This window comes from Triticum dicoccoides, chromosome 7B (genome assembly GCF_002162155.2).
Source record: "Triticum dicoccoides isolate Atlit2015 ecotype Zavitan chromosome 7B, WEW_v2.0, whole genome shotgun sequence".
Classification (NCBI taxonomy): Eukaryota; Viridiplantae; Streptophyta; class Magnoliopsida; order Poales; family Poaceae; genus Triticum; species Triticum dicoccoides.
The window spans coordinates 68,515,150-68,526,843 of NC_041393.1; the positions used below are offsets into that span (position 1 = coordinate 68,515,150).

Sequence of the window (11,694 nt, forward strand, 5' to 3'; positions counted from 1 at the left end):
GACGCAGCCGGTTGGAGGAGGGATGGAGCCACCTTGGGGTTGTCGACAGCAGCAGGCGCCGTCGTCGAAGCGGGGCAGCCACCAGCTGCCGCGGGCATGGGGGGCGTCGGCGTCGCAGTGGCCAGCGCCGGAGCTAGGCAGTCCGGTGTCGTCGTCGGCGTCGGAAGCAGGAGGTCCCGATCCAGATCTGACGGGGAAGACGATAGAGATGGCGACGGGACGACCACCGGCTTGAAGCCCACGGGCAGCGAGGGGGGAGGCGGTGGCAGCATGGCGGCTGGGCTGCGGGCCAGCGGTGGGGTGGCCGACGGGGCCGGAGTGGCCGCCGCCGGTGCGCTAGTAGGAGAGCTCGGGGTCGGGTCCGCCCGGCTTTTTCCGCTACGCCAAGTTTTTAACATTGCCTGGTAGTTGAGTTCTGGCTGCATGCAGATTTCTCAACAAAGGGGAAAAAAGTTACAGGTCTGTTTCTCTTCAAATGAGTGGATCATTCGGGGCAAAACCCACTGATAATCTTGCTAGTACAACTGACAGGAAAAAAGTACAGTGTGGTAACGATTCATCCGAACATTACATTTACTAGATTCCCCGAGTTCACTCCCCTATGGACTATGGTGCTGCTGATAAACACACGGTGCTATTTGTAATAAAAGTAAAAAAGAAAGAGGAACAACTTTGTACCTTCCTCTGCACCAAATAGTGCTGCTGATGGACGGCGTCAAGAAAAAAAACAGATTTATTGCCTCCTTAAGAATGCCATGTAACTACGTGAGCTATATCGAGCACTGACCCCGGTGCTGCTACTTGTGCGGATGCGACTCTTCGTCGGGTGCGACCCTTCGTGGCAGTTTCTTCTTCTGCGTATACTTTGCGTAAGAATACCACACGCCGCCGAACGTGTTGATCACCAGCCCGGTGACGTTGAGAGCGTGCACCTTGACGCCTCCCAACACCACGAAACCCAGGGTCTGAAAGGTCGACGATACAAACATGACATCAGATGCTTAAATTCTACAAGGTCGGAGCTAAAAAGCACATCATAGACTGATAAGACGTACCGTGGAACCGACGCCCTTGAGAACTCCTACTATCGTGGTTGTCAAGGCAGAGTTTACGATTGTGCACCAAAACATGGTGTAATTGAGAACAATGCCCATCACCAGTGAAATTACAAGAATAACACTGAATGATGCAGAAGCTGTCTGCATTTCAAGAGACAACGGATAAATATCTTGGAACAGAGCAAACTAGAAAGCATCTGATGCAGAAACAAACGATCAGGATCTAAGTCATATTATGTTTACTAACATTTTAAGTGCCGGTCCATCTGATCTAGAATCCTAGTATGAATGTTACGCAGTCATGAGCTAAAGGGGATCTGAACAAAGCACAAACAGATTGCCATCTCATATGTGCTAATTAAGTTTGATAAACCTATACTCATACTAACTTACCTTTTCTGACAGAACTGAAAGAGAATGGGGAAATTCTCCGGTTGCAACAATGATGAAAAACAGAAATGGAATCGACAATATGCTGTTATAAAACATCAACTCCATTGAGGAAAGACCATCATCTGCGCCTGATTTCTCCACAAGAATCAAATACATCGTCTGCATACACACTATGTCAGTTAGAACTATAGCCAATTCTTGTGTGTGTGCATGGTGTTAACCAGACTACAAAAGCTAACCTGAAAGAAGACCGATATTAGAGCCATACTGTATCCATACAAGTCAAAAGAAAAATCTCCAAGTGCTGCAACAAGGACACCTAAGGCAGTGCAGACAACTGAAAGCGACACCTAAAACAATTTGCAAAGATGAGGAAGTGCTTCTAGTAATAAGCCATCCCTTCCAAAGGGAAAGCTCTGCAGGCCTGTGTTTGGTTATGTGTGTAGATGGAAAAAGGGAAACCATTGCATGAGGGGAAAGCATTTTTACCTGGGTTGATGGTTTCCCCTTCCCCCTTAAGAACCCAGACACCAAAACGGCAAGGGGTGTGAGCCTCTTAATTGCAATATACATAGGGATGTTAACCCCTTTCAAGCTTGCCAGAGCAAATGCGACATTTGCATTATAGAAAATTGACACAGGAAGAAGCTTCTTTGCTGTTGCCATGCTGAGATCTTTCCTTTTAGACATTCCTAGAACTTGCCCGAAATGTATGAAAAGTGCGGTAGCTAATTGCTGTTGAAATAAAGGAGAAAGTGAACAACCCAACCAGGCTTAGAAAAACATATAAAGAAGTACCGTTTTTATTGGCATTCGTTGGTAATGTTTAGTCGTACCTGTAAAGTGAGGAGGGTCATGGAGTGAACATACTGCATAATAACCGCTTTGTTGACGAAAACCATCGCCATAGATGCAACTCCATATGAGAAGGCCGATGATAAGCTGCAAGAGGATATGCACAGGGAAATGGTCAAGCGCCCCTAATGGCTGATGCATTTCTCACCCCATTCTCATCTTGAGAGTAGATGTACAGAAAAGTCCCAATCTTTCTCTTCTACACAATCTAGCAGCAGGTGACAAACTTAGTTTGGATAGTAAGTACAAGAGAAGAGTCATCAGGCCTCTGTGACTGCATATGCAGATCCCCAGTGGGCTCAAGAATGTTTAATCATTCTCCGTAGATTAATTCAAGTAAACCAGGAACGCAACTTGTTCGTTGTTCTTTGCCAGTGTTAGTAGCTCCATACATCTGACTTAACAACTGCCATGTAGATGCATTCGACATACACTATCAATTGCGTTCAGAAAACTATAATGTCAGGCAGCCAGATAGGGCAACTAATATAATAAATGGAGAGTAAAGAATAAAGAATCCATCCATTATTTCAGTAAGTGTCAAACATTTCAATGGAACCAGCCATATTTGTTAGGTGAAACATGCATTGGAAATTAAAGACTGAAGACTCCATCAGTGTTGCAGATATAATCTCATAGACTCAAAACAGTTCAATGACCAGCCATATTTGTCAGGTGGAAACTAGACGCCGTCACTGGAATCCAAATCCTAGCCCCAGCGTAGGCTACAAAAGAACCCCCTCTCGCCTCCGCCTCCGCCTCCGCCCTCCAGAGCAGCCATTGCCACTGCAGCGAGCCCAGAAACTGCCGAAACCAGTGTCGCACCCAAGCAATCGCAGGGACCACCCCAATCCGCGCGCAGCTTCCGCCCCAGGGCGGCGAAAATTCGTTCCGGGACCAAGGGAAGGCGACGGGATTAGGCAAGAAGATGAGATGAGGAAGGGGGCGGGAGCAGGCGAGGTCGCACCTGAGGAAGGAGCTGGGCTCGCCGGCCTCCAGCCCCATCGCGCGCCTCCGGCGAAGCCGATCCCCCCCGCTCCCGCCGCGCGCGTGCTTCGGGGACCTCTGCTCTGGCGCGGGTCGGGCTCGATCTGGCGCGTGGGAGAGGGAGTGGGCCTCGAAACTGGCGGGGGTGTGTCAGGTCAGGTGTGTGTGTGGTGGGTTACCCGGGGGACTCCATTAGCGAGCGACCTGGTTATTAGTCAGTTGATCGCCGTTGATTATCGCAGCGCAGCGCAGCGGGCGTGCCGGCCAAGTGATGCGCTCTCCTTTCCACGCCACGAAGCGGTGCATCGCAAGCAAGTCGTACCGCGCTGACATGACATCTGAAGCAAATTAATCCCTTCTTGTCTCGAGCAAAATGCGCTGGTCTATAATAAGCTCGGATGGCACGAACGCTTAGTCCACAAACTAAAATATTGCATATCTAGCACACTTGATTCGGCGACTGGGCGTAACTCAGATTATTAGATTCTTTGAAGTGAAACAGCCCCACGAGCCACGAGGGTTCAAAGTACCGGTGCTTGCATTTTTCTGGATTTATTCTAGGCTTTCTGACGATGCTCATTCAGTGAAAAGAGACGTTCCCGTCGACTACGAGGCGTGCGTGCTTTCATAAGGGGTGAGTGTACGTGGGCATCTATGATTGTACATGCTCACAAAAAAGAGAGTCGTACCGCTCAAAAAAAAAAAGAGAGAGTCGTCAACTCGTTAAAGTGATATACACTTTGAGAAACAAACGGTGTAGAAAGTAAAAGAAGGTCCAAAACTGATGTTAGTGTTTTTTGCGAGGTATACACCTCTCCTTCTCTCATTCCGGTGCTCGCAGTCACCATCATCCTATCTCTTCGAGATCACCATACTCTCTTCTCGGTCATGTGATGGGTGGGCTCGAGTTGCATGCAAGCCACACCAACCGAGGACCGAGGTGATGTCCGGTTTGATCTCCGTCGAGTAGGGTCCACGACTACAACCACGACACAAGAAGGACCTTGCCACTGATTGCACCAATCAGTGTTGACGAGGATACGAAGGATGGAGCTGGAAATGGACTCCAGAGGGAAGGATCTCTGGGATGGACGAGCCGAGAATCGGCAGAAGAGCAAACCAAAAGGACTGGCTACTCAGGGGTTGAACCTCTCGGGTCTGAGAGGACAGGGATAGGAGTCACCACTCAATGTAGCCAGGGAATATGTCGTATATAAGGAAGACCTAGGGACATCCAAAACCCTAAGGCAACCAAATGTGAAGACACACCATCTTCCACACGCCTCCACGAGATACGCAGAAACATCATCGGAACGAGGCCCGGGCGGGGAGACCTTATCCCATGTCAATGACGACACCATCATCTCGCCACTGCCAAACGCAAACCTACCTAATGCCCCAAGAGACAGAAACTATGACTCCCATCGATAGATGGAGGCTCACCGCACATTCCCACAGGCAGAGCCGGAGGAGGAGGAGGAGGAGGTCGGCGAAATACCAGTGGAGGAGGATGACGGTGATGGAGAAACCCTAGATCACACTACAAGAGATCGGGCCTACTATGACGAGCTACAAAATGTCATGAAACATCCATAAACGTCACAAAATACCCCTGCATGACATTTTACGTGCATCACGAGCATCGTCACGGAATCCCCGTCACAGATTACTCCTAGTGACGGCGCACGCACAAAACGTCACTCAATATGGGACCTTCAGTGACGTCCGACGTCATTGGATTTTCAATGGCCCAATACACATTATATTTCTAAATGGGCCGAGCCCGATAATTTGGTTGATTTAAATTTTATATCCATTTTCTCGGCCATAGCCAATTTCCAGCCCAATATCATTTGATGCAGTACTCAATTTTTATTGGGCCTTTGTTGGGCAATATACATTTTTCCCCAATTATTTTAATTTTTTATTTATTTTTTCTACTCATTCAGTCCATCTTTCGATTGTCCACACATACTACTTTTACTTGATATATGGCAGGCAATTAGTCTCGCCTATTTCACAGCACACATCACCATCATAATTTTTTATTAAAAACAGAACATGACAATCATAGTTCACATACTACATAGGCCGAAATAACACGAGTTACACAGAAACTTGATGAAACAAGTAACATCGGCACTAAGGACTAAATTAACAAATGAGTTGTCTTGGCCCCCAAACATATTTGTATAGCTTCCATCTTCATCAAAGGAAGGAACATTTTTTGGTCGTCTATTCTCCTAATTTCTTGAAGGCCACTAAAGTTGTTGTAACACTTCTTTGTCCATAGTGGTTTTCTTCAAAGGTGACTTGCATATTATCCTGTCAAAGCTAGCATAGGATTAGAATTTGCAACAAACTCGTAAACAGACCAAAAGAAGAGGGCATGCTGTGATTATAAGGCTAGTAGTGACTTGCTATATCATGCATGTGCGGCTAACAGACTTATAGACACATTACAACTATTAGCACATATATAAATCCATGCAGATCCATTACTTGCGAGCAAGAGCAATTTTGGTTTTATTTACAGTGGGAAGACAGAGAGGGGAGGTGAGAATTCTCACTGGTACCTATTAGCATCTAGAGAGAATGACAACTGTTTCAGATTATGCTCGATTCCGGCATGATTGCTACTCCACCTGCAAAACAATCATCGATTGGCTTGTGAGGGGTAATCACACAGGGAACAAACTTGTCCGCTATGTAGCACTTTGGCACACAGGCAACAATGCAGAATCGCGTACGGTGTGGATTGTAACAATCCAAAAATTTGGAACAACATGGTTGAGGAGGAAAAAGGAGTCGCATCTATCGTGCCTTGTTGGATCCCGATGGAGGGAGTGCCGCATCATTCATCCTGTGTAGAGAGGAATGATGTTAGATCGTGATCCTGTGAATCGGAGGCAAAGACGAACCAGAGGCGGCGGGTATAGGGCTTACCTGGAGGGACAAAAAAACAACAAGACGGCGACTGGATCACATCGATGCCTCATAGTTCTCTACTGCGACTGGCACCCGTACCACGAGTGAGATAAGGGAAAAGTAGATCTGGACTGGCGAGAAAGACAGTGTGGCGGTGGCGGTGTTCGTGACAGCCAGATCCGTGTGGCGTCAGGTCCTCCTTAAGTGTGGATGCGTTGGTGGCGTCGAGTGCCATGGCGATCTGGCCGCGCGGCAATGACCTCCGCGGCGGTCAGATCGGTTGTGAGGTCAAAGGTGGATGAACGCCCTGTCAGCGGCCTTCGCAACTTGCAGGATGGGGGCGAGTTTGAGGCGCCGGAGTGAAGGAGGGATAATGTGGAGAGGTGGCCAGGTATGTCGGTCGCAGCCGTGGATGACGCCGGTGCTGCCAGATCAAGATTTCAGCACGGTGGCGGTGGCGTCTAATCTACTACTCCCTCCTTCCTAAAATATAAGGCACGGTTTGACTTTTCTGGTCTTCGTTGCACAACTTTGACTATATTTTTTATGTATTATATGTCTATAAAATTATTATACATACATATGAAATAAAATTGCTTTGCAAGACAAATACAGCGATATCATTTATACATGTTCAATCCATATACTTTGATATATATTAGTGGTTAAAGTTGTGCATCAAAGACCGTAAAAAGTCAATCGCGCCTTATATTTTGGGAAGGAGGGAGTACTCCATAGACTTCATGGTGGAGTAGTACTATATAGCGATTTGACTTTGTATCCAGAGATGAGACGTGGATCGTGGGAGGATTCTTTTTTTGAGAAATCGTGGGGGGAGATATTTGTGCTAGGAGAACGTGTCACTGACATTGCTAGCCCCATAGACTTCACGCCCTGCCCCTCTTTTCTTGAAATTTGTTCTCCCGTCTCCATGCTTTTGCTAGATTGCAAAAAACATGTCCTACTTTTTGTGGGCAAAAAAGAAAAATCCTTTGTTCAGTCAATTAGTTTCTCACGAAAAATAACTTGTTCTATTTTTTTATATGTGGAACATCTTATCTGATGGTTACTTCGTGCAAAACGTAATAATACATACGGAGTATTTATTTTGTTGGGGAATAATACATATATTTTAACACAACGTAAATTGTACTCTGATTTCTGCAAAAAAAAGTACTCCCATTGTCAACTCCCTTGGGGTCGAACTTTTGGTGCCATATTTTTCACATCGACTCTCCTATTTCCTTTATTTTTTATTTTTTAGATAGAATGAAAACTCAGCTCACAAGCGCCCGATTCAGAGTGGGTGGGTAAAAAACCTTATTTTTTAGATAGAATGAAACCTATTTGTAAGTTTTCCCATTTTCCGTTCAATCTCCTATTTCATTTTATTTTTATTTTTTTGGACTAACCGAAACAACATGAGGGCACCAACCTCAGGTTGAACATTTTTTCCAAGCAACTACCTATTTTTATTAGATAGAACACAACATAAAAAAAGATATAACACAATAAGTTTTTACCTAGCCACTATACCTATTTATATTAGATATAATAGAATAATTACATCGCTTCTGTGTAAATAAAATATGGCAGGCCCCACTACCAACACTGCCGTGTGGGCCTTGCCGCTCAACAAACCATGAAGTAGCTACGGGGGGCTGCCACTACTCGACATTACATGAAAAAAGTCAATCATCACACGTTCGTAATATTCGGTAACTCTAGTAGGTTGGTCATGGAAATTACCAAAACGTCATACAAATTCGCAATCAGGTGCGCTCTATGGTCGAGGCAATTTAGTGACATCTCTCGTCATCGATTTGTAGTAATCGGTGATGCCACCTGCGAAAATGTCACGTATTAGTTATTTGCGTGACGTTGTCCACCAACGTCACACTGATTTTCGTCACAGTATCTCAATTTTGTTGTAGTGTTACCTTTGGAGCTGGGGCTGCATCCCGTAGAAACTATTGCCTTAACTTGCATTGCTAAGGGTTAAGGTACCCCCTAAGTTACCCTGCAAAAAAGGTACCCCCTAAGTCACCAGCTTTGAATATTTGGGTTTGTAAAATGCACATAGAACCGTTTGATCACCGTAAATAAATAAATATATGAACATAATACACTCATATGAAAGTTACACTGTAAGAATGAAGCTTGCATGTGGAGACTATGCCTATGTCTAAATGATTTATTTTTTGCAAATGGAATCAGAGAATTCTAGTATGTCGGTTGCTTCAAATGCGTGAGGTAGCAATAGCAGTCTGAGTAGCGTGGGTAGCAATATCAGTCTGAGTAGACAATATACACATCACTCATTCAACATCAAATCTCTCTCAAAAGTGTGGGAAGGAGAAAAGGGAGCTAATTCTAATTGGTCCAAGGTTTAGAGAGCAGCATCACTTCAATGACGAGAGAAGTACTTCCAAGGTTTGGCGTACTTCTCTCACATTCCTCGCATCCGATGCTTCCCTTCATCTTGGGCATTTCTCGACTCAGACATTGTTAGTTTCAATCTGGAAGTGTCCTGCAGGGGTGATGCCACCGTGCATGACATTCTGCTGCACTGGGTCAGGCTGAGAACCCCCATCATTTTGGCCGCCCTCACGCACACCCTGGAAATTATCATCTCCGTCTTCATGGAGGAGTTGTTGGCTAGGGCCAGGGTTGTCGTCCAAGCCGTTCTGCATCGAACGGGGATCCTCTTCGACACTATTATCCCTGGCGCTTTCCAAGTCGGTGTTTCTCAACCTGGTGCATTTGGCATAAACCAACCTCACAATGGCTATCAGTATCATGATAGTTGAAATGGATCCAGTGATGACGAAGAGCCCCGAGAAGTTTTGTAAAGTGAGAGGTGTAGAACCAAAGTCAGGAACTGTGTCATCGCCCATCAGCACTGAAGTGGTGCCAAAACATCTCACTTCTTGTTGTGAGTCGCTAACCCCTTCTGGTAGGTTCAGGATGGCAGTTGAATGGTTTTGCACTAGCGGAAAACCTAGACGAAATGTCTGGCCATAAAAAAATAATGTTAGCAAGTAGTCCCAACAATGCAGCATAGCGCTGCAACAAAAAATCATGAATATACCAAATCATTAGGTTGAGAAGCTTACAAAACCAAATCCAGGAGTCGTGTATATGCAACCAAGCATCATAAAATCATCTTTGTACCGATTATCAGAGAGGAAAGATGTTAAATAGGGGATCGCACCAACAATAGCTGACACCCCTCCATTTTTGGACCCCTTCCTCAAAGCGGCAGCATATTCTTCCTTCGTTGTGTAGGCTTTTAACCTACTTTCACTGATATTATGGCAATTCATCAAGAAGAACCGCACAAATGAATCATCTTGGTATCCTACAAAGTCACCACTGCGTTGGAGCTGGTCTAGATCAATCACCCAAGGACGGAGCCTCTTTGTGGTTAATATGGATGACAAGCTTGATGTGTAGCTCTGTATCAGAATCAGCACTACAAAGCACCATATTACCACAACAACTTTTGACAAGGGGCTTCTAATAATTTGACCTGTGCATGGAACAACCAAAATATTATGTTATCTTACCAACTATTGTAAGAAACTAATGAAAATGCATCAAATATTGTAAGGAGTTACAGGTTGAAGTGTTGACCATGAGAAAACGTCAAAGTAGAGAAAACAAAGTAGAGGGCAGTGCTACATTGTCTCAAACTTGATCCTTGGTACTCCTGATTTATGGGCAGTTCAATCATCCACACAACGAAGCCAGTATAGAAGAAGAAGGCAATGGTAGCTAACCAAAGATTCCTACTTAGAGGCTTTAGGAATGTCCAACTAACAGCACCCGGTTCATCCTCGGCGAGCACAAGCATAGACACACCAGACTCCGTGTATGGCATCGTAAAGTCAATGACGGTGACTTGTCGCGCGGAAATGGTGGCATCGCCTACTGTAGCATCATACATCTGTTCATCACCAAGAAATATGGCAAAGATTAGAATATATTTTGGTACAAATCAATACCCCTGAGAGGATGAGATGCAAGTGCGTAGGAGTAAGCCTTACCGCCAAATACACTTTGCATACAAACTCATCATAAGTACCGCTAAAGCTAGCATACTCATAGCTCGTACTAGGACGTAAAATCCACGTAACTTCCTCCAAGATATCAATGTTGTAGCTAGTGACATTTTGTTTCTCGGAAATAGGATCAAGAGCATCCACAAAATGTTGAAAACCCAGCTTCAGTGGCACGCCAATCTTCAGCACCTTCCGATCTTTGCATCTTTTTTCCGAATCTCCTCTTGTATCTAGTGTCATGCTGTTCCTTCCCTTGGTTTTTGGGCAAGGAAACATCATGCTGGCATTTGATCCAAGTGTAAAGCCAGTCTTGGCATGGCCTACTGAAGCAGTTACATGATCTCCAAGGCAGAAGGCGCACGGTGTCCATGGAGTGTCGTAGAGAACCGGAATGTTGTTGTGGGCGGCCGTGTGCGGGACGTGATATGATTTGGTCAGTGTCTTAGGGCCCCGGACGATGGCTTGCACTTCATTGATCAGGTCCTCGGCTGCAAAGCTCAAATGCATCACAAAACTAGACAAGTAAATAGCATGGAATCCTGTCTTCCATGATATGTTGCATATCATTCAGAGAAGGCAATAAAACATGTTATACAATAGGTTAGCTTGTACATGGGACGATTAAAATTAAACTATAGAAAACACGTCAATAAGATATGTCATTTTGTATGACTGAGCATCGCCCTCGCCACCGCGTCGCTCCTCTTGGGGCGACTCGGGCGGCCCCAACCCTAGCGCCGCCGGCCCCCTTTCCCCTCCCTCCAGATCTCGCCGCCACCAGAGATAGCCGCCGGCAAGCCCGCGCCGCGTCGAGGAAGGTGGCGGCGGGGCTGGCTGCTCCTCGCGCGGAGAGCTTGGTGTGTCGGGGTGGCGGCCCCGGTCAAGGTGGGCGGCGCCTTCCTTGACGGAGGGTGGCTGCGGGTGTGTGGCCAGTCTTCCTCGGCTTGCGTGGGCGGCGAGGACCCGGTGTGGGATCTCATGGTGGTCGTGATTCCGCCGGCCGGCCGCCAGATCTGGATCGACCTGCGCCAGCTTCATCTCCTTCACCTTATCCCGCTCGATCTGGGCTTCGGTGTGGCCTTGCTCACCGGATCCGGGTGGTGGGCGGTGATTGGATGGTGGAGCTCTTGGGATCGGGGGAAACCCTTGGCCGGCGACGGCGGCCACAACGACGACGACGTCGTGGCGCCGATCCACTCCTTGGAGTCTTCGTTGAGATCCCGGCAGGGATGGCGGCGGCCCATGCACGAGAGATGGAGGTCTTCGGTCAACTCTGGGTGAAAACCTGCTATTGGCTATTGCCAAGGCCGGCAATGGCGACGCTGTTTGCGTCGTTCCCGTCCTGAAGGCATCGCCATGGACAAGTTCAAGGTCACTCTCTGCTACCTCCGGGGGAAACTCTAGATCAG

The 11,694-nt window shown here is 46.6% G+C and overlaps 2 protein-coding genes across 2 annotated transcripts; both read right to left on the minus strand.

The window, feature by feature from the left end:
- Positions 1-447: 447 nt before the first annotated feature.
- On the minus strand, positions 448-3,512 carry LOC119338255 (UDP-galactose/UDP-glucose transporter 7-like). Its single transcript, XM_037610550.1, has 7 exons — positions 3,274-3,512; positions 2,288-2,393; positions 1,941-2,186; positions 1,691-1,801; positions 1,452-1,610; positions 1,056-1,199; positions 448-965 (listed from the first exon to the last, which is right to left on the minus strand). The coding sequence occupies exons 1-7, from the start codon at positions 3,309-3,311 to the stop codon at positions 798-800; spliced, it is 972 nt and encodes a 323-aa protein (XP_037466447.1). The 5' UTR covers positions 3,312-3,512; the 3' UTR covers positions 448-797.
- A 4,890-nt stretch (positions 3,513-8,402) lies between these two features.
- Positions 8,403-10,792, minus strand: LOC119338622 (glutamate receptor 2.1-like). Its single transcript, XM_037610918.1, has 4 exons — positions 10,271-10,792; positions 10,086-10,170; positions 9,338-9,753; positions 8,403-9,235 (listed from the first exon to the last, which is right to left on the minus strand). Exons 1-4 carry the CDS (start codon positions 10,790-10,792, stop codon positions 8,720-8,722), a joined length of 1,539 nt encoding a protein of 512 aa, XP_037466815.1. The 3' UTR covers positions 8,403-8,719.
- Positions 10,793-11,694: the final 902 nt, after the last annotated feature.

Excerpts from the sequence above, each read along its gene's own strand:
- LOC119338622 (XM_037610918.1), bottom strand. The coding sequence starts at position 10,792 with ATGCATTTGAGCTTTGCAGCCGAGGACCTGATCAATGAAGTGCAAGCC. Across the intron at positions 9,754-10,085 it reads GATGCCATACACGGAGTCTG|GTCAAATTATTAGAAGCCCC; the intron begins GTGTGTCTATGC and ends TTCCATGCACAG. Across the intron at positions 9,236-9,337 it reads CGACTCCTGGATTTGGTTTT|ACATTTCGTCTAGGTTTTCC; the intron begins GTAAGCTTCTCA and ends TTTTATGGCCAG.
- LOC119338255 (XM_037610550.1), bottom strand. The coding sequence starts at position 3,311 with ATGGGGCTGGAGGCCGGCGAGCCCAGCTCCTTCCTCAG. Across the intron at positions 1,611-1,690 it reads TAATATCGGTCTTCTTTCAG|ACGATGTATTTGATTCTTGT; the intron begins GTTAGCTTTTGT and ends GTGTGTATGCAG. Across the intron at positions 966-1,055 it reads TCAAGGGCGTCGGTTCCACG|ACCCTGGGTTTCGTGGTGTT; the intron begins GTACGTCTTATC and ends TCGACCTTTCAG.